This window comes from Neopsephotus bourkii, unplaced genomic scaffold (genome assembly GCF_033783945.1).
Source record: "Neopsephotus bourkii isolate Nb327-2 ecotype Australia unplaced genomic scaffold, CSIRO-AGI_Nbou_v1 NB_1792, whole genome shotgun sequence".
NCBI lineage: Eukaryota > Metazoa > Chordata > Aves > Psittaciformes > Psittacidae > Neopsephotus > Neopsephotus bourkii.
Genome location: NW_026902266.1, coordinates 3,146,316 through 3,168,690, shown reverse-complemented (window position 1 = coordinate 3,168,690; position 22,375 = coordinate 3,146,316). Strand labels below are relative to the sequence as shown.

General features: G+C 47.0%; 2 protein-coding genes across 5 annotated transcripts; one reads left to right on the top strand and one right to left on the bottom strand.

The window, feature by feature from the left end:
• Positions 1 to 8,130: 8,130 nt before the first annotated feature.
• On the top strand, positions 8,131 to 14,157 carry SLC10A1 (solute carrier family 10 member 1). Its single transcript, XM_061380359.1, is given in 7 exon segments — positions 8,131 to 9,546; positions 9,549 to 9,646; positions 9,648 to 9,703; positions 10,413 to 10,447; positions 10,450 to 10,622; positions 12,735 to 12,912; positions 13,883 to 14,157. Coding segments are annotated over 7 exon segments (939 nt in total). The 5' UTR covers positions 8,131 to 9,422.
• Positions 14,081 to 22,100, bottom strand: SRSF5 (serine and arginine rich splicing factor 5). Of its 4 annotated transcripts, XR_009729585.1 has the most exons (9): positions 21,947 to 22,096; positions 21,325 to 21,471; positions 21,050 to 21,120; positions 20,750 to 20,845; positions 20,393 to 20,462; positions 19,044 to 19,117; positions 18,590 to 18,700; positions 18,126 to 18,431; positions 14,081 to 14,850 (listed from the first exon to the last, which is right to left on the bottom strand). XR_009729585.1 is itself a non-coding variant. In XM_061380337.1 (8 exons), exons 2-8 carry the CDS (start codon positions 21,448 to 21,450, stop codon positions 18,182 to 18,184), a joined length of 795 nt encoding a protein of 264 aa, XP_061236321.1. In that variant the 5' UTR covers positions 21,451 to 21,471; positions 21,947 to 22,098; the 3' UTR covers positions 18,002 to 18,181. The 4 variants fall into 4 exon arrangements, 3 of the variants coding, with proteins under 3 accessions (XP_061236321.1, XP_061236320.1, XP_061236322.1); XM_061380337.1 differs by lacking the exon at positions 14,081 to 14,850 and having other exon boundaries at positions 18,002 to 18,428; positions 21,947 to 22,098; XM_061380336.1 differs by lacking the exon at positions 14,081 to 14,850 and having other exon boundaries at positions 18,002 to 18,431.
• Positions 22,101 to 22,375: the final 275 nt, after the last annotated feature.

Sequence of the window (22,375 nt, the reverse complement as noted above, 5' to 3'; positions counted from 1 at the left end):
AAAGGCTGCAGAAAAGGTAAAACTGAGGCTGCTCTCCCAGGCCAAGGGGACCAGAGGAGCACACAGTTTCCAAGAGCATGTTGTGCACTAGGTTTTGCTACCGTTCATGAAGCAGGGAAGGCTGGGAAGCATTATCCATCATCAGACCCAGACGTGAACCTTCCATGCTTAGCCTGATCCATACAGAAATGTATGGCCCAAAAGGGGCAGGTGGGTGCCATCCAACTTACTTCATCTCCAAAGGCACTGAAAGAGCTGTTGTATGTCTTTAGAGGGGTACCTGTCTTACAGGGCAGATAGGCTGTGGTAAATATGTCAGCTTGGAAAGAGCTCAGTGGTCCTTCAAGATTAAAGGCTGACCTGAATGGGGATTCACTGTCATGCCTCTTGGAAGGATCTGGCTTGTACCAGCCTGGCTATCAACTGGTGCACTTAAGAGAACATGATACTTGTTTGCACTGATCCTGTTAGCTTTATTTACTGTAACACTCACTGAAACCTCCTCTTGTGTAAGTAATGGCTTCCTTTGGTTGCTGTCAGAGCAAACAAATGGAAATAAAAACATGCCACTAATAATTGTGTCCTACCCTAATTAAAGCAAGACAAAAGCACTGCCCTGCTGGGTTTGGCTCGCCATTGCCTGGGTGCTGGGACAAGCCCGAACTGGGATAAGGGGCTGACCACAGGAACGCCAGTAACTGAAAGACAGCAGTGCCTAATGCACCAGTGGAACTCAAAGCCATGAGGTTTCTGCCAGCCCAGAAACTCAGCAAAACATCCAGGAGAACAAGGGATGTGTCTGCTGTCTGAACCAGGATCCAGCCATCCAAAGGTGCTGCTTTGGGCAGAGCTCAGCCCAAGTGGGCCTAAGGAGCTGCAAAAGATGGAGGTGGATGGGTAAAGTATGCAAATAAGCAAAGGCTTTTCACCGAGCAACAGGACTTTAGCAGGATGGTGGAAGAGAGGCAGAAATTTGCTTGCCTGTGTCCCAGAGCAGGGGTAAGGAAGGAAATAGGTCCAGCTCTTTTTCCCTGCAAGCAAGCACCGTAACTTCTGCACGTCCTGCCTTTTCAGGCTGAATCAGTATCCCGTCACAGGGGATGCAAGTTGAAGAAAGGGAACAAATGAAGTAGGGGGAAAAAGAGCAAAAGGGCCCCCCAACCCAAACTAAAAAGCAGTGACATAATCACATCACTGAGCACTCACAGAGCTTGCCCTGTAAGCAAACAGGTAACCATATCCAAGTACTGCTGTACACCCAGATACATAGCAGTCCAGACTGCCTCAGCCACAGTGGGAGCCCTGCTGTCCCTCATGCCCACTCGGGGTACTCCCTTGGGCTGGCAAACTCAGGGTGCCCCCATGGGCTATGGAAGTTCTTTCACATCAGCCTTCCTGTGGCTGCTGAGAATTGAAGCAGGCTGAAAAGAAAACCCTTCTATTGCAAGAATGTGCTATGTTCACCTCTCATTAAGCTTGGATAGCTTCAGGAGGTTTCCCTATTGCTTTTCCCATGCAGGAGACAATGATAAAGCAGCGAGCAAGATCTACATCAACCCCAGCCATCCCCTCAATTACTTTCTTGGTCCTGAGGCTCATGAATAAGTGCACTGTGGCTGCTGCAGCCATTTTTGCCTCTCAGGGAGCTCTTCACTAGTGAGCAAGCTAACACGTCCTCTTCTCGAAGCTTCTGACATGAGAGAGATACACACAGACTTGCTAATACACGCAGTCTGCAGCTTCCCTGCAAAGTCTGTGAATAGCCACAAGAGAGAAAGGATCACTTCCAGGCACTGCAGGCAGTGATGCAAGAATGTCGAAGCAGCAGGCAACAACCAGACAAAGCCATGGGCTCCACACTGACAGCACCACTTTCCTCCTTATTAGCCCTGTAACTCCAAAGGATAGGCTTGGTCTTACAAGAACATGTGCACACTTAAACATAGAACTGGTTTGGACTGCATTACTTACACTATTTTTCCTTTCTGTTTTCAAAAAAACAGATTTTTTTCCTCCTTGCGCTGGGGAGCCTGGCTGCTGAAGGCTTCACTGCAGAGCTGAGGGACAAGACGACACGGGGACCAACATGTAAACGGATTATTCGCCTGAATTCATTTGCAGGTGATGACGAAGATTTCCAAGTGGCTCTAGCTGCTTGGTTGCTGGCTGGAGCATTGAGCTACTGCTCAGGCAGTTTCCAGAGCTGTCTCAGGACCTAGGCTTTGCTGGCATCTTATCAACGCCTGCCGAGACACTGAGGAATATTGGATGCTCTCCTCCAGTGATGGGAAAAAAACCCTGGCTCTCCCACTGGGCCCTGGCATGCAGGCACCAAGTTGGATGGCTCTGCTGCACTGCTGCTCTGTGTCCGCCAGAGCACCTTGCTTGGGGTTAACCACCATCATGTACCCTGGCCTTCACATGCCACTTAGAAGTCACCCACACAGACACATGGGGACTTGTTCCTATGATTAAACCCCAGTGGCAGTTTCCATGCCTTCTTGACATGGGAATTTCTCCCCCTTATAAAGGCAATTTATCTGCCCTTCAGATGGGAGCTTGGGGAGCAACGGGAGGGGAAGGACTGGTATGAGTCTGTCATCTTATAGACCTTCTTGTTCTTCACTGGGGTTTGCATAAGGGTCTTGAACTATTTCATCATCCTTAGCTGTTCCTGATCACCTTACTTCTTGCTAACCACCTCAATTATTACGAGTATCTTTCATCACATAGGAAGGAGAGCTAGTTCATGTCACTTAATATAGCAGTTTAAAGCTGCAGTTAAAACTCAAGCACAACTTAACTTACTTACCCAAGTGAAACTATTTTAAACATAAGCTTTGATGCAAATGAAGCACACTCATCTCAGCTCAAGGTATCACTGCCCTTTGCAGGTGTATGGCATCCACAGCTAGAAGCTGGGCAAGGGACTAGGAAACACTCTGCTGTACGATTAGCTCTCCCAAGCTTGCACCAAAGAGTCTTCTCACATGACCCATAGAAAACACAGTGTTCTCTAAATAGTTACCACCCTGCAAAGGGGAGAACGATAACAGACAAGGCTTGTTTCTCCCATGAAGGTAAGAGCAATAGTCAAGTCTATATGGATTGTATAGAGGCTAAGGAAGGTCCTGCTGGCCTGCCGACAGCATGCTACCAAAGCTTCAAGGAAACTTAGGCAATTTTTCATGAAGCTATCTTTGACATCGGGTCCCTAATGAAATGAAACAGTCAAGATTAACTAGACCCACTAATTACATAGTTAAATACTGACTACAATAGATAATAAACAATAAATATCTCTTTTCCCACAGCAAAAAATAAGCATCATGGACATAAATACACTTCTTTTTCTGGAGTTCCCCCCCAAAACATCCATCCTCGAGATGAACCTGCTTCACCACCATGTTGACACCCCTTCTGTGGGCAGGGGTAGCAAAACCAGAACTACCCTCTGTAGCCAGAACATGGGGTGCCCGTAGTGCTCCCTTCAACCCATCAGCAGGGGGTTTCTGCCCCAAGCCTACAGACTGCTCCCAGTTAAGGGAAAACCAGCCTTTCCCATGTATCACCACGTTGTACTGGCTGCTATGGGCTCCTTAGGGAACTAGAGAACCTATCACAGCAGCCAGAAATCCATGGCAACCTGTGTTTGCTAACCATAAAAATCACCCTTCTCCAGAAGCAGAGCTCTGTCTGAAGTAACCTAAAATCCCTTAGGGTAGCAACACCACTGAAAGGACACGGCAGGACACGTTCCTGCCACCAAGGCCCTTTGTCGCTTCACAGTGTTGATGGAAAACCTTGCTCTAGAAACGGGAGAAAGAGGAGATGTATGGAAATCATACAGATGTTGGTCTCAGTGGTCGGAGTGCCTCAGAGCAGACTTTCTTCCTCCAGAGCTCCCTACACTGCTGTGGGTATAAGCAATGCCCACCTGGCCAGCAAGCTCCCATTTAAAACAACCTCCCTTACACAGCAAGCTTGATTTTCACTGCTGACCAACCAGAGTGTGCTCTAGCTAACAGTGTCAAGTCCTCTCTGGGTCTCCAGCTGAGACAAAGCTGTCAGTAAAGTCACACGAAGGTGCACTGTGTCCTGTCCCCCCACGGCTGTTTGAAATAAGTGTCATTAAACCAGACAGATGTTGGCTCTGTGTCTCAGCAGGCACTAATTTAGCCCATACAGAGTACTCATACATCATTTGTTCTGAGCACAGCTTAATTGCAAAATTAATTATTTTCCTATCAAACAGAGTTGTAGAAGAGGGGAGCCACGGGATTTTGTAAGCGTGATGGGTGATAATGGGATTTGAATAAATACAAACAACTTTGACTCCTGCCTGTGCTCAGGACCACTAAGAGAGTAGTGCCGTTGGGCAGGAAGCACAGCAGCGGGGAATGGGGCACAGCTGTCACCAAGAAGGCAGGGGTGCAAGGTCCCATCCGTGCTGCTGCAGAGCACTGGAATGGGGTCTCCATCCATGCCAGGATGCCACAGCAGAAACAACAGGGCTGTGAACTGCAGATTGTACCTCTGCCTGTCTCCAGTACACCCCAGCGGCTGCAGGAGGCCTCCAGGACACGCTGCCAGTATCATGGCAGGCCTTTCATCCTTCCCGCAGGGGGCCAGCAGGACCATGCAGAGCTGGGGCAGCCTCTCCAGCTCCTTCACCCTATCCCACTCCAGACGTGGCTCTTCCCCATGACACACCAGGTAGCTATGCCCAGCATAGAGCTGGCATGGCAACACAATGGCACCTGACATGGGGGTGAGGAGAGGGGAGTGTGGCTATCACCGTGGCATCAGGCTGCAGCTGCTCTGTCCAGTGGTACATGACAGCTTGTCTTCAGACTGCTTCACACCAGATGGTGCGTGGTTTGCGTCTCAAGACATGCTCATTTGGTTTGTTCTCATTTCTGACCCTATCTCAGGGGGTTCGCACACAAGCAGAATTAACAGAGTAAGATGCCGCCCTGAACACGTAACTTCCCCTATGACAGGGCAAACCAGACCTGGGTTTTAATTGGAGGGTATCCTACTGAAGTTGCCTGCATCCTCAGGTGATGATGGAAGTGAAAAAACATGGATAGGACCAAAACCGTGGCAAGGGGCAGACACAGCTGGAAGTTGTGACTGTCTGCAGGAACCCTCACTCCTCAACCCTGACAGCCACTCCAGCATGGTGCCCACCACGTAGGCAGGGCTGTGGTGAGCAAATTGCCTCCAAATCACACAGAAATGAGCAAATTGATTAGCGGTCATAAAACTGCACAGTGACAAATCCTTACCTGAGCAAGAGGGACACCAGATGCCTAGGTCATGCCTTGGGTTGTGGGCCAACAGAGTGTGAAGTCTGGAACAAATCAGGTCACCACTGCTCCTGCTGGGCACATTTGCTGAAGTACAGCCTTTGGGCAACCACCGGGCTGAGCTCAAGTCGCGTTAAAGTCTGTTACTAGCACAGAAGAGGTAACAGACCTCAGCTCCCCATCACTAAAAGGGGCACCTGAAACATTTACTTCATGAATGGATGAAGCTGCATTATGAAAGGACAAAGCAATGACTACTGGGGTGTCTTTAAAAAATAAGAAGTCCTGAACACAGCTCATTTTGAGCTCCGACAGGAAGTCTGTGAACTTGCACACGTTTTTTTGTTTTGGTATCTCCTTTAATGCCTCAGGCTTGTTACGCATCCTGTGATGGCTGTTGTATTGGACAGCATCTCTGAGTCTGGGAGTATCTGACTTAATAAAAACCACCTAAGCGGCAGCACCTACTGCGGGACTTCGTTGTTTTGGGAGCTCTTTGATCCTGAAGAGATCAGCGAGGCTCTGGGCATGCAAGCACTGCCCTCAAGTGGCATGAGCCGCGCAGGACCTTTCAGGAAGCTCCTTAGCGGAGCAAAGGTGCAGGCAGAGGCAGAGGCCTGCTTGAACGCAGTTGAGCTGTGCGAGGAACAAGGGAGACCGTTTAAAGGTCATGCAGAAATTTACCTTTCAAGAACCGAGCCCAGGAAGCGGTCAAGGGACGGAAAAGGCACACTTTGCCCAGGGATAAAACTAGGGGCTTGCTTGGCAAACAGGCATCTTCTCCAAGGCCAAAGCTTCCTCCGAACCATGGTGGCTGATGCGGCGTCAGGTCAGCAGCAGCCCATCATGGGTTACCAGCAGCCTGCGCCGTCCTCCAGCACTGTTCCTCAGTGGTCCCACCGCCAGGTCCCACCACAGGGAGCAGCAACCCGAGAGCCAAGATGCAGCTCTTTGGCCACATCTGAATGCAAATGCCCAGCTCCAGTGCCCATGTAAAACAACTGGGTGTCCCAGCATGAATAAGGGTAAAAAAATGATCCTAATTTATTCTGCTTTTCTCCTTTATTCTGCAGTCTCTCCTTTGGCTCCCATGGCGTTTCCTGTTTTAACTATAGGGAGCCAGCAGGAACCCTTGAGCAAACAACTAACAGCCATTTTTTCAGTTATTGGGGTAGTTGAAACATTCTTGTACAGCCCTGCAAAGACAAAGGGTGAGAGTGCTTCAACATTGTCATTTTAAAACCCTAAGCTGCACTGAGCTTATGGGGGAGAGGGTTCTAGGTGCTGCTCAGACACTGATGCTTTGTAACAGCTTAATTGTCTGACTTGACCCTTCTTACATCTTCTGACAAAACTCAGCATACAGCCAAAAGGCAAACATGGTGACAACGAGCATTTCCTTAAGAAGGCCACTGATCTGCAGGAAAAACAAAATGAAGGAAAGGATAGAAAGAAGGAATTGGTGAGGACTTTGCTCCTGTGTTTTCTCCTAGTTCGTATGGATCTGCCCATGTCCTACTTGAGCATCCCTTACTTGTGGCTGGAAAACTTGTACGTGCCAAAGGGAAAACAAAACTTATGCAGTACTGCAGCCACCTCCTCCTGCTTGCTTAGCCAAGGCCGCAGCAGTGAGGCCAGGCAGTACCACAGAGACATGGAGGTCTCCAGGCACCACCTGTGGTTTACGGGAAGGGCCCGTGTCCCCAGGCGTGGCAGTGTGGTGCTCACAAGGGTGCAGGAGAAGCCATGGACATGGACTCGTGGAGCCGCTGGGAGCTGCTCTGCTGTGGGCACTGCTCCTCCCTGCCCAATGGGGAATGCCTGCTCTGGGCTCCAGGGTTGTTGTTGATGCTTTCTTGCCCGGCTGCCAGCCTGGAGAACAGAGTTCCCAACCAAAACAAGAGCAAGTGGACAGAAACAGGGAGAACAGCTCCAACATTCCTGCCTGCCGCCAGCAGTGCTTTGAGAGCAATGGGGCTGGGGAGGCTGAGCCTGCCAAGCTCCTCAGTGAATGGCAGTGATGCACACATTACTGCAGCATTATAATGCCCTTCAGCAAACAGATTGAACTCAGCCAGATAGCAGCTCACCTCTGTGGTTAAAATCCCCTCCCCAGTCCTGTAACACAACTGTCATATAACAACTTTGCCATCTACCCAGGCTTTTAGAACCAAGCTTTATATTCTGCAAGCAGAGGACAAGATTTACCAAGGGGGAAAGACTTTCTTGAAGCAGAAAGACCAAAGAGAGCTGTTAGTCACCAAGCTCAGCCAGGAAGGGTTGGAGCAGCAGGTAATCTCACTGAAGCCTCCTACAGCCACATCCACAAGCATGTAAGGTAACAGCATCCACTTTGCTCTAGTTTAACATGCTTAGCTCTTTTAGAGTCCTGCACCAGACCTAGGGGTTGGCTTAGGTTGATTTGAAGACAATAAATGCCTTAAATGAAAGCAAAACCTGCAGAGGAGCAGTGGGGAATGCACAGAGCTCACCTGGAGCAACTGAAGTGTCCTGGGTTCATCAGTAGCAGTCATTTTTCTCCGTCGCAGTACCTGGTGCAGTGCTGTGTTTTTGACTTTCGGCCTGAGAGCAGCATTGATAACACTGATGTTTTTAGTTGCTGCTCAGTAATGTTTACTCTGACCAAGGACTTTCTGAGTCTCATGCTCTGCCAGGGAGGGGGGGAAGCAGGAGGAAGCAGGGACAGGACACCTGACCCACAAAAGGGTATTCCATACAACAGCACGTCATGCCCAGTATATAAACTGGGGGCAGTTACCTGGAAGGGTTAGATCACTGTTTGGTCGGGTTGGGTATTGGTCAGCAGGTAGGGAGCAGTTGTATTCTCTTCCCTTGTTATTTCCCTTATCATTATTATCATTGGTGGTAGCAGCAGTGATTTGTGTTACACCTTAGTTACTGGACTGTTCTTATCTCAACCCATGGGAGTTACATCCTTTCGATTCTGCTCCCCATCCCTCTGGGAGCAGGGGGGAGGAAGAAGAGGGGGAAGTGAGTGAGCATCTGTGTGGCTCTCAGTTACCGGCTTGGCTTAAACCATGACATGGAGGAACAATCCTCATCAGCCACCAAACTGATCCCTCTTCCTGCCCCAGCACCAGCTGCCCAGCTTTGTTTCCCTGCACACCAGAGTACTGAATGCATGTTGTACTGTGCATCCTTGTACTGAAAGCACAAAGCAGGTACCAGTCTGGGGTGAGTAAAAGCTGCCTACTTGGCTTTGCCAGGAGAGCTTGGGTGATGACTGCACTCCTGGCTGGATCATGGTGCAGAGCACTTCAGGTCCTGAAAGCACAGATTTGCACTGCAGAGGTTGGTTGAGGCAGAACATGCCCTCAGCACTAACGAGGGAGCAACATTTCAGATGTTGGTAAGGCTTGAAGAATGCATTCCTGTACACACTTTATGCAGTGGCAGACTTACCGCATCAGGAAAAGAGACCTGAAGGCCCCTAAGAGTTTACTAGAGAAATCAGTCATCCACGGAGGAAGTTTCTTCCAAGCCCTCCTATTGAGAGATTTATTTATAGCCAGAAGCACAAGCATTTTATAACCCTTGTTGAAAATAAAGTACCATGGATGCATCATATTTTTAAGCATTAGCCTCAGCAGTATCTTGTGGATGAGAGTTCTTTTGGTTCACTCTATGAAGTGCCTGCCTTTACCAGTGTTAAATGAGTGTCCCTGTTGCTCTCACTAGCTATGTCCTCATTCTCATGGTAAGAGCAGATGCTGGAAGAGGTGGGGAACCAGAGCACAACACAAACTGCACAACATATTACTGAAGCGAATGGGGTTCACAGCTGATTGCTGAAACATGGGTTTATGTTTCAACAGCTGCTGAATGATAAGAGCGGTGGCCTGGAAGAAAAAACTCATGTTTTGCTTGCATTAACTGGATGTTATTTGGACTCGTGAATCAACCCCTCCCTCTCCTTCCCAGCCACTTACAGAAGGGACCTCTAAACCCTTCATCAGGATGAACAAGATCAAGGGAGCTTTTGAAAGCCCAGAGTTTTGGAGCCCAGGTCACACACGGAGCACCCCCTTGATCAGTGTGGCACCACCATTTGCATTTGGCTAGCAGGCCATGGACAAAGCCCCGAATGCAGTCATTATTGTGGCCCTCTTCATCGTCATGGTATCTCTGGGGTGTACAATGGAGATAGCTAGGATCACAGCTCACCTCAGGAAACCCAAAGGAGTGGCAACTGGGGAACAGCCCAGCATGGCATCATGTCCTTGACAGCATTTGTGCTGGGCAAGCTGGGTGCTACAGAATCCCTGGCCATCCTCATCTGTGGTTGCTGCCCATGGGGGAAACCTCTCCAACATCTTTAGTCTGGCACTGAGAGGGGACATGAACTTCAGGTAAGGAAAGCTGAGTACGTGCTCATTGCCCAGGCCAATATGACTGGATCGGAAACTAACTTAATCAACATTAGCCACCTCCAAGAAGCTGGGCAAAGGCTGAATAATGAAGTTTAGACTATTTTTAAAGAACCCATATTGCTGAATAGGTAAACTTGTCCCTGTTTTACAACAAAATGGGATTTTCTACCTTTCTCTGAAGAATATGGCTTGCTGCTCCTGATGAGATGAGTGCAGGAGCACTTTTTAACCTCCACATAGCAGTACAAACATCATATACATGTTATATTGATCCATATAGCAACATATAGTTCTGTGTAAGCGGAACACGCTGCCTGAAGAGGCTGCATCAGTGAGCAATGTTGAACAAGCAGAACACCACTCTCCAACAAACTCTAGTGATAAAACAAAATCCAGGGAGAAAACATGAAGCATCACTTTCTCTGTCACTGGTGAATTTCTGAGACATGAGCTGTACCCACAACAAGGGTCCTGTCTGAGTTTGTGTAGAACTGGAGTTATCTGCTCCTTTATTCATATCACATCCTCCTACAACCTGACAGTAATGTTGGTGAAATCTCAGTGGCAGGTTGGGAGAGAACAAGGTAAAGCCTTATATTAAAACCATGTCTCCAGGTTATCAGGAAAATCTGCATATTCAACTTTAAAAGTGTCATTCTTCTACTGAGGGGTCCTTTCTTCATCTCAGCATTGTAATGACCTCATGTTCAATGCTCCTGGCAATTAACTAATGCCTCTGCTTCTGTACCTTTACTCGGGAGGACTATATGAGGGTGATTTGGAGGGCAAGATACCTTACAAAGGGATAATCACATCCCTGGTGCTGCTGCTAATCCCCTGTGCCATCAGCATCATCTTGAATAAGAAGAAACCACAGTACACTGGCTTTATCATCAAGGTAAAAAGTATCCTGTGCTAGCTGCCTTTCAACTGAGGGCCTCAGGAAGTTTTGAAAAATAGAAGCATGGAAATACTAACTTCTCTAAGGCACACCACAAATCAGTGAAAGGGTTGGACAGAATCAAGACATCCACTTCACCTCTTTAGTCATTAAAATGTTTGCCCAAAAGGAAGTTCTCCACCTTTTCCAGCCAAAAAACATTTTGCAAGCAACTTCCTACCTTGCTCTCCTTTGTTGGCTTCAGTTTAACCTTCGTTTTTGTCCTGGGTTCAGCAGTAGCAGTCATTTTTCTCCTTCTTAGTAGCTGATGCAGCGCTGTGTTTTTGATTTTGGGCCTGGGAACAGAGCTGGTAACGCTCAAATGTTTGGTCTGGCCAAGGACTTTGTGAGCCTCATGCTCTGCCAGGGAGGAGGGGAAGCCGGGAGGAAGCAGAGACAGGACACCTGACCCAAACTGACCACAGAGGTATTCCATACCACAGCACATCATGCCCGGGATGTAACTGGGAGTTACCCGGAAGGGCTAAGAGACTGCAGGGTTGGAGGAGGTATTGGTGGGTGCTTGGTCAGGCTGGGGGGGGGGGGGGGGGGAGTTATCGGTCAGCTGGTGCTGAGGTCTTGTATTCTCTTCCCTTGTTATTTCCTTTATCATTACTATTATTGGTGGTAGCAGTAGTGATTTGTGTTATACCTTAGTTACTAAACTGTTCTTATCCCAACCTGTGGGAGTTGCATTCTTTTCAATTCTCCTCTCTGTCCCTCCAGGAGTAGGGGGAAGGCAAGAAGGGGAGGAGCAAGTGAACGAGCTGCCTGGCTGGGGTTAAACCACGACAGTTCTCTTTTGCTACAAGCAGCACTAATGAACCTCATAGACACTGTCTCCCACTCCAGTCAGAACCAAAGCAGACCCCAGATTAAACACAAAACCAAAACCAAAACAACCAACCAAAACCCCCACCCTGCTGTTCTCAAGAGGTCTAGCACAGGGCAATAGTGACATCCCAGTTGGTGCTTACATCAAAGAGATATCTGTCCAGCAGAAGCCACTAAATCGCTATGCGCCTACTTATGCCTGGAATCATCTCCCTGCCTCCTTTGTACATCAGGCATCTAAACAGCAAATAGAAAACCCAGACATCCAACTACACCATAGTCTACCTTGAGAGCTCCACTAGCAGTATCCAGACTGCTGCTAACAAACAACTTTGTGAACCTGGTTTTCGTAGGTTTTTTCACTGAGGCTTCATTTCAGAGAAACTAGGACCAAGTATGGCAAGAAATGGATGCCAAGACTTAGTAACAGACCTGACAAAATTATGTTAGGAATCACTAATCTTTAACAAGCGTGGGAACCCATGAGTCAGGCTAGAGCAGATGTAGGAGGACCAAAGCTCTTCAAAGGTCCCTTTACCCAGCACAGGGCAGTGACGACTCGACTGTTTCAAAAGAAGCTTTAAAAGCCTATCATAACAAGGCAACCTACACTGCCCCAGCTGACCCTTGGGTCATGTTCCTTTCTGCTAACACCAGCTTTCCATTTATCTTCTCTACAAAAGAGGGAAGGGGTAGAGACTTGCTTTTAAGAAACACCTGAAAACTCCATCCAAATGGGACTCCAAAGTGGACAGACATGCAGGAGAGCTGTATATTCTGCCTCCCAAAATTCCCCAGCTCCTTCATCTGCCATGTCACAGGACACCAATGAGACAATGTGAAAATATAGCTGTCACGTTCCACATGTGCTGTAGGCGGGCTCTACCTGCAAGTGAAGCAGTTTCCTCCCTGCCTGCTTTGGGTGGAGAAGACTCAAAGGGGATGTAGACAGAGACACGTAACAGTGCCTGAGAAACAAGTGGCTGGGGGAGGAAGCACTAGCCATTTTGCATATAGACCAGAAATGTACTTAGTTATTTAAGGTGTCTGTAGGTAATACCTCAGAATGGTCTCTCGTTGATTACTAACATTTATATCCATCAAAAACACTTACGCATTCTCACTTATACTTACATATGTGAGGGACAGAGAACCGGGCACAGCTGCTTCCAGCAGGTGAGGGAAGTTTTGCTGGGGATTTCTCTCTTGTCCATGACTTGACTGCTTTTATTTCAGGCAGGGATGGTTCTGCTGCTAGTGTCATCTGCTGCAATAATTGTTCTTTCTGTGGCCAATATGGGAAGCAATATCATGGTTGTCTTCTCACCATCCCTCCTGGGATCTTCTGCCTTGATGCCTTTTATTGGATTCCTGCTGGGCTATGCTCTCTCTGCAGTCTTCAAGCTTAATGACCTGTATGTTCCTCCAGTCCCCACTTCCCTCACTCTGTTGCCAGAAGGAACAGATGTATGCCAGCTCTGGTCTACGGAGCAATGGTGAAAATGGGGGTTTTGACACAGATGTAATTCTGAAGGATAAACACGGCAGTCTCCCAAAACAGGCCCTAGGAGTATAAGCAGACACACTGCACACTGGTCCCAAGTCAGTAACACCCAAACCTTGAGCGGGGAGAGAAATCAGTTCAACCTCTGCTTGGCTCATCAGAGAAGAGAGGAATAGCTGGAGCAGGTTTATTTAACACTGGTACCTGACCACCACAGAAGGGATGGTAGGCTCACTGAACAAGCAGATGAATGGTTTTGACTTAAGGTCACTAGTAATGTGCTAAATACACACTACCAGCCTCTGATCTTGGTAATAAACTGGGGAAATACAAGAATTAATAGCACCACACAGAAAATCAGCTAATTGGGAAACACCAACAGAGACAAAACCTCAAGTTTTCTTAAACACAACTATTCTTAAGCTGGTAACTACCCCAAGCCTGTCAGTGGTTTCTGCTGCAGCCCCAGGAATTCAGGATGGAAAGCCCGCATATAAAACCCACTCCTTCCCTTTCTTATCCTCCTAATTCAGGTAGGAAGCCCCCTAGTCCTCACCAATTTCTGCCTTCACACCTTAGACTTCTCTTTTCACCTGGGAAGGAGATTACTTTCCAACAGGAAGTTGCAGAGCCCAGAGCAGGACCTAAGGCCTCCAAACACCATTAAGCACAAAGTCCACACTTACAATGTGATCTGTCTCTGCCCATTGCAATGGGATCATGGGGCAATCTCTTCTAGGGATTCCAGTATTGCTCCTGATAAAGCAGCTTTCAGCAGAGACAAATGCACAAAGCATTGCAGCAGCAAGGTGGGCAGGGTTTATTTGAAGTTGTTTGTAAGTGGATCCAATCTGTAACCTGCTCAACTTTTCCTGCCTCGGATGCAGGTGGACAGTGTGCATGGAAACGGGCTGCCAGAACATTCAGCTTTGCTCTACTATCCTCAAGGTTGCCTTTGCCCCAGAAATCATTGCCCCCCTGTACTTCTTCCCACTACTCTACTTGCTGTTCCAGCTTGGAGAAGGACTTCCGCTTATCCTGGTCTTTAGGATCTATGACAGAATAAAGAGATCAAGTGGCAAGTACAGCTTTGCTGCTGCATTTTGTACACTTTCCAGTCCAAACTGCATACATTTAAAGTACAACTACCAATGAATCACTGCCTTTTAGAGGCAGCATCCAGTCACCTTTTAAACTCAGGGTTACCTACTCAATACATCAAATACAAATCACAGTCAAAAATTCAGAGGTAACTGAAGACATTAGAAATTACGACTTCTTGCATCATCAGAATGTTTCATATAGCTGTATACTATCAGTGCTTAGAGACTTTCTGAGGCCTGTGCTCAAACTAGGATGGACATCCTGCTAAAGCTATGACTTGCACTGAGCACATGCAAAGAACTAGGGTGTTTATATGGAATAAAACTACACGAGAACATTAGACACTTTTTAATGCCACAACAGTTTGTAGCAAAGCTGAGATTTGAGAGGTTCACTGAACAGTGTCACTTTTGGAGTAGGAAGAAGAGGACAGAACTGCCAAGTACTGCAGCTGAAGGAAGGAAATATTTGGATCTTTTGCTAGCAAAGTATATAAATAGAGTCCAGTTTAATTAAAATACGGCATTAGTACAGATGTGAGGTAGACTTGCCCAACTTCAGCAGGTCCACAATGCCAAAGCCCAGCTGAGTGTCAGTGAAGACTGGAGAATGCACTGCTGCATGAAGTCTTCCACAAGTCAGCCTTCTGATGCTTCCAAACCAGCTTTCTCTAGTCCTTCGGGACAGCTGAGCAGCTGCTACAAGAGCCTTTTACCTGCTATTCAGCGTCATGCTGAAGGATGACTTTTAATGGAGAAGAAGAACCAATCTAATCAGTTTGGATCCTCAGTTGTGCCTTCAGTGCAAAGCAGCTGGTATTGGAAACCACCATACAGGTGCTTGCAAGACTGTTAAAAAAGGGTGGCTCTCCAGGCTCTGAGATACAATGGACTGAAACAAAATGGCTTAAGTGTTTTGGCAGGACTTCCAAGGTCCTCATTCTGCTTCAGATCACGCAGCAACACCAACTGCAGCTGTGTCACAATCTTTCCATAACTGGCTTCAGAACTGCCTATTCTCATGACGGATTTTCTTCAGGTGCAGCAAACCTGCTCTGTGCTGGTATGAATACAGTTGGTGCTCAAAACATTAAACCAGTGTTAAGACCCTGCAGAAACAGTGGGAAACCAGGAAAACAGTACAGATGTACTCTGCAGCAGCTGCTATCACAACCTCTCCAAACTCCACCACCTGCACCCGGCTTACAGGTCTCCAGCAGTTCTGTGTAAGACACTTAATCTATATGCTTGTTTTCTGCCTGACAAAGGGATTGCCACAGAGCTGTCTGCACCCTCATTGTTATTTCCCAGAGGTCTGGCTCCTGCCTAAGCCTCTCTTTGCCTGCCTATGAGGGAGACCTCCAAGTCATCATAACAACCCTCTGAGAGAGCTCCGGGCCACGCTCCCAAGTGACTGCCCCAGTTTTGTACATATGAAAATCGTTGCCCACATTAGTTCCCTTTTTTATGGTGCATGTCTGAAGCAGTTCCTGAAGGCATTGCTGAAGATTAATTTCTGTAATAAAGACCCAAAACGAGGTGTCAGTCTCTTGGTGAACAGCCAAGACCCAGTATGCAGCTGAGCAGCCTGTGGACTGCTGGTCACTCCCAATTTCCAAACCCTGAGCAGGGCACAGTGTACCACAGCAGAAGCCACAAAAACTGAACAGAGCAATGCAAACCGTCTTGGCACGTTGAGTTTGGATCCAGCAAGCCGTGATGAACACTGAATGTGCCTCGGTCCATAGAACTAACATACCAGCTGTTCAGGACACCATCTAGCTACCATCACCCAACAAGTATGAGGGAAGACTCACATTAACAGTTGCAGTGTTGCTGGTATGAAACTGAGGCACCAGAACAGGCTGTACAGAGAAGCACCGGATGCCCCATCCCTGGCAGTGTTCAAGGCCAGGTTCAGTGGGCTTTGAAGCAACAGGAGTTGGAACTAGATGATCTTTAAGGTCCTTTCCAACCGAAACCATTCTATGAATCTATGAAATACGCACCGTAACCTAGTGTAATCCATCTTGACTAAGAACAAACAGGCTTGTTTATTAGTAGTAAATGCAGAATAGATTTCTGGCCAGAATTTAACCTGTTTTAAACTGAAGTTTTGAAACAGCAAGCTCCCCAGGTGAAATGCAGACACATCTGTTCATGCTGCTTACACGGCAAGCAGCGTGGTCAAAATGGAATTCAGAATATTCATAGAGCAGGTAGCACTTCATATTTAGCCTGAGGGAGGCAAGTGTCTGAAATCCCACCCCACTCCAATCACCAGGTGCCTTCAGTCCCCTGGGTTCCATTTGGAGCCAAGTTCCATGACACACATGATCCTTCAAGTAAGCAGGAAAGATCTACTGACTTTGAGATGACACAGCTAACTTTACCCCTCATACTCACCAGATGAGCCTCAATGTTGCCTCTGCCCTTAGGGGCTACACCCCTCTTCTACTACACCTCCTCAGGTGATCCAGCAGCCAAACCAGGATACTGCTGAGGGTGAAGCCTCCCACTCTCCAACGTTGCCTACTAACAATCCAATTAACCATCCATCAGTCCAAACCCTTCCCCATGCCTGCCCCCAGGAGTGCGTGGCAGTTTGATACTGTGCTGCCCTGACAGATCACAAAACACAAAGCTCCGTCTCTCTCACCAGCCTGGAACACGAGACCTCTGCAACAGACACCAAGCGAGGAACCTCCCTGAGGGGAACCACCCTGCATTTCCTAGCACCTTAATCCAAAGCCCAGCCTAGGCTCCAAAGACATTTGTAAAGCTTTTCATGGATTACTACAGTAGTTTTGCAATTTTTTTTTTAATAAATTCTAAAGCTCTTTCTTGTAGCTTGTGTGAGGGCTTGAGAAGCACAGGGACTGCAGTTACTGCCCCTGCAAGGCACAAACACTGAACCACAGATCTCCAGGGTACCACTGCTGCAGTACTCCCACCCACCAGCTCCAAAGTCCCTCCCCTTCCTCCAGAACAAGGACTAACACCTATGAAAATGCTTTACCCCCACCTCACTATTCCCTCATACACGCGCACAAAACACACCAATGCCTATTATCCGTAAGTCATTAAAACCTCAATGACTTGTCCATTCCATTTTTTACTACTGTCACAGTAGGATTCTCCTTATACCCAAGGTTATTTCAGTATAGAGACATCTAAGTACATGGCACAATGTATATAAAAGTAAGTTACCTCCTCCCCATACATCACTTCGCTGCAGACCCATCTTTGAGAAGTATTTTCACACTGTCCAACACAAGGCACATTCTCAAACACTTAAGAACACACTAGAAGCAGAGGCATGTTTCTTTATATTTTATTTGAGCTATTTAATTCTTAAGTATCAAGAATTAGGGTGCTTTATAGAATATTATTACCATAGGTAAGTGAAATGGGCATCTTCTTAAGTGTAGTGCAAGTCATATTAAATGAAAAGCTTTTAAAATAAAGTTTTATTACCAGTACTGACCAGCATTCAATCCGCTGATCTATAGCTGAAACAATGGTCCAAAAGCACAAAAAAATACTCTCTGAAATAAAGCTTTATGTACAGCACATGTAGAGCTCTTAGATGCCTAAAGCTATTAGTTTAATTTGAAACTGGATGGCATGGTTTTAGTGGGAGATGTCCCTGCCCACGGCAGGGGGGTTGGAACTTAAGGATCTTTCCAACCAGAACTATTCTATGATTTTATGAAATATTAAATTAATGTTCCAAGTTGCTCTTCACAGTTGAATATACTGGGAATTAAGTGTTCCGATGACTTTTTTTTGAGTACAAAAAAGTTAAAGTTGTCCGCTTTAGTTATAAAGAGCTCTGCCAATATACACAAACTATACACTTCAGACAGTCACAAAAAATGTGAGCAAGAAAAGGGTTATCAAAAGACATTTAATACAATTAGTCAATAACCCTTCCCACCGTGGTCCACATCTACAAAGTTTTCCCACTCCTCCCCCCTCCCCATCCAAACCCTTCCCCGCAGAAAGTCACATACTTACCACAATTTTTAGCAAGTATGGTTTAAAAAAAGGGCCCCCATAACTGAACTATAAGCTCAGTTGCCACTGTCAACAGATCTGGATCTTGATCTAGACCTCTGCCGATCCTCAGATGACGGAGATTTAGATCTACTGGAAGAACCACGTTTCTGGCTTTTCTCTGGCACTGGAGATCTGCTAACTGATCGAGACTTGCTACGGCTCCTACTCCTTGACCTGCTGTAGGATTTGCGGCTGCGGGAGCGGGAACGACTCCGAGACCTGGATGAGCTTCTGCTACGAGACCGTGACCTGCTTCTGGACCTACTGAGAAAACAGAAGAGCATTGGTTATTAGCAATGAAACATCACAGACCACTACCATAACCAGGCAATCACTGGTCTCCCGTTCAGTTGCCTGGCCACGGACTTCAAAGATTTCTTCGTTAACACTTAAGCGTTATTTAAGAGAACAGAAATCTGTACCTGTGCCTTTTGCTGCCTTCAATTAGTTTGATTTTCCTTCCATTAATTTCTTTACCAGAAAGCTTTTCGATAGCATTCTTTAAATCACTGTAAGAGGCAAATTCAACCACCCTACAGGGAAGGAAAAAAAAAAAAGAAAAAAAATCAAGCCAAAATAAAGCACAGATCTCATTATCACAAGTGGCAATTTTGGTGATAGAGTAAAACATACCCTGGGAAAAATAAACAGCTCAACAACTCAAAGAATCCCTCACTGCCTAGTGTACTCATTCCTTCTTGTAACTCAAACAGGAAATGAAGAATTCCCCTCCCAAAATACAAGAGAATGTATTTTCAAAGGGTAGCTAAATTAAGCCAAGAACAGCTGCTAAGCACTGGAAGTAGCCAGCTTCCCTCCCCAAGTACGATACAAACAGTACTCTACAGCTTCCAAGAGGTGTTGTTAGAGGCTTACCCTTCATTTAACTTAGGTCTGTGTGCATCTGCAAAGGTTACTTCCCCAGCTTGTCTCATGAAGTCTTTGAGATCCTAACACAAGACCAGTTATGTTATGCAAAGAAGTGACATTAACACTTATCTATACAAAACCAGATAAACCCAAAAGAAACTTATGACTACTGGAAGAGAAGATGTTAGATAAATTACAAACATGGCAACTGCCATACTTGTATTCTACCAAAACTGAATTATCTCAATCAGGGCACGAAATAAAACAGCATATTGCTTTAAGCAAAATGCTAATAAATGATCTTAAAATTAAGGAAAACATTAGTCTACAGAGACTATACAGATTAAATAAGAAAGAAAGAGAAAGAGAGAGAGAGAGAGAGAGAAATCAAGTACATTTGTATATATAATGGACTGAGTGTGAAATACCCATAGATTTTTGAATTATTTCAGCCTCCATTTACATTACAAGTCTTACAGGCATACAGAATTACATTTATGTAACACCAATTATTTTGTGCCCCGTATGTCATTAAAAATATAGTTTACTTTACCTTTATTAACAATTCCCTAGGCTAGCCAAGCAGCAAACTGCATTAAGCGACCGGAGATACCGTCATGATTTATGCCCGACTGGCTCTTCGCCACCCACTTGACGAACACTACCCAGTCGATGGAAGCCATTAATCGCACTGCGCTCCCTTATTAGGAGACTATTGATGGATCCAGACATTCGCTATGCTTGATGTTACCAAGGACCACTTTACTGCGATCAGGATTCCAACGACCACCTAATTTCGTATCTTTCAACTCTTTTCGACCAGGACCTCTTTATTCGGAAGCGTTACAGGAAGAACAGCTCTCAACTTAGGAATCAGATCTCGTAAACGCTCTGGGATCGCTGCAATGTGGCACTTTAAGGAGTGCATCGATTACGTCTAGACCGGCAAACACAGATCTAGAGGTGGCCATGTGACATTGTAGGAGCTGACTGGAAAGTCAACCAGGCCCAACCAAGAGTGACCAAGACAGAACGATTAGGATAACCCACAGGCACTCCTCGTCATAAGGCCAACGACACAGATAGGCTGGCAAATAAAGGGTTTAATATGTGGTTAAAATGGATTTAAATAAACAAGAATAAATAAATATATATCCTCAAAAATACACATTTATTATTAAAAATTAAAATTAACTAGTTAAAATTCAAAATATGTAAATTGCATTAATTAAAATTACATTAATTATATAAATGTTTTGAATCCATTAGATTTAATTTTAATTAACTATTTACAAAATTATTACATTACATACCCATTAAATGAAGTCAAAATAGTTAATCGTGTTTCAACAAACCTGCCAGCTGACTCGGGATGACAAATTTTCTACTATGAGACGATTTTCTGTTCTTACAGGTGGAGCATTTCTGTTTGGAAATAAACAGTTGAGGCTTTTATTAGTAATTACAGTGACCAGCATCAGCATATCACCATTACTACAACTCAGCTATTAGTGCCCCAAGTAATCTAAAACAAGCATTAAATACTCTGAAGAGAGAGCATAAAGATGACAAGCATATCTGAGTAGTTTTGTAAAAAGACTAAAAAGGCAAGTACCTTTTCATCTCTCATTCTAGCTCATGTTCTTGGATGAGCTCTCAGATGAGCCCACAGTATGCTTTTTTAAACTATGCCAGTTCTAAGCCATACATACCTCCTGTCACTGCGTGGACGGCGGCTACTAAAACGGTCAGAGTACCTCCCTCTGCCTCTACCCCTAGAGCGTGCTCTTGCATGCTCGATTGTAACCCTGAGGAAAAAAAAGAAACAGAAAACCGTGGGTTTTTTTACTTTTTTCTTTTTACATATTTCTTTAATAACAGTCACTGGAAAAAGAAAACTCAAACAAAACAAAAAATTATGTTAAACCGTACTGATAACACAATACAAGTTTAAATTGATCTACTTATTTTAGATATGTAAGCTTATATATCCACGAAATGGGGTACCTCACCTCTCACTACAAAGCTCTTTTCCATCCAGTTCATAGACAGCATCATCTGCATCCCTCGGATCCTCAAATTCCTGCAAAACCACCATAGCAAAACCATGAAAGTAAAAAACTACGTCTCCAAGAAATTAACAAATGCTTATTTGCCACACAACATACTTAGCTGCGCACGTTAAAAGCACTATCTTTAAAAGTAACCGTGCACATCACACGTGCATGAGATCCGAGTGCCGACCAGCGGACGGGGACCACCGAGCCCCGCAGAGGAGCGCACTCACCACAAACCCAAACCCCCTCTTCAGATCGATGTCCCGTATGCGACCGTATCCTTTGAAGAACCTCTCCACATCCTTCTCCCTGGCAGCCGGGTTCAGCCTCCCGATGAAGACACGGCAGCCGCTCATGGCGGTGTGCGGCGGAGGTCACTGCGGGAGACACGGCGCCCAACCCGTTAACGGCCCGGCCCTGCCCGGTGACTCAGCAGCCAGCCCCCCCACCCCTCTGAGCCCACAGCTCACCCCCACTCCAGGCCAATAGGAAGGAGCCAAGTAGCCCCCGCCTCAGCCTGCGCCAATCGGAACCCGAAGTCCGGAAAACAGCCCCGCCCACAACAAACCGACGCCCACTGCAGTCGCAGGCCCCTGCACGCGCATGCGCGCTGCTCCCCCAACCCACACCCCCCCCGCGGCAAGAGAAAACAACGGACCGCCATTGCTCCGCCACAAAATGGCGGCCCGGGCCGCACCCAACGGCAACGCCACGGGGCCTGCTCCACGAAGAGCACCACAGTGAAACAGAGCGACAGGAACACCGGCCGCGCAGCCGGAACTCCCTGCGCCACCGACCCTGCTCCCCGACGCAGAAGCGCTCCGAGGGGAGCCCTCCCGCGCTGTTACGAACCTGGGCTGCGGGTCTCGGTGTGAGCCGAGCCGGGCGGACGCGAGGTGGTCAGCACTCGGCTAATGGGCAGTTCTCTCCTTCCTCCCCGACGTCCAGCTCTTCACTGTCGCACCGCCCCGCAGCAGCGACGCAAAATGGATGCGGCCCTGCGCGTCACCGCCGCCCCACGTGACTGTGGCACAACTTGGCGATTGGCGGAGGCGGCGGCCACCCCCCTTCCCCCGGGAATCTAGGTCAGGGAGGGGGTACCGGCCGTGGGCAGTTGGTGTGGTTCGGGGGTGGTTGCCGGGCAGCACGGCCGTTCCGAGGCCCTCGCCGGTGCGCGAAACGAGGGTGGCTGCTGGTGGTCTGGTTTTCAGCCCAGCCGGCCTGGGTGAAGTAACCGGTGGTGGTACACTAACGCTGCTTCTGTGGGTAGACAGCCGACAG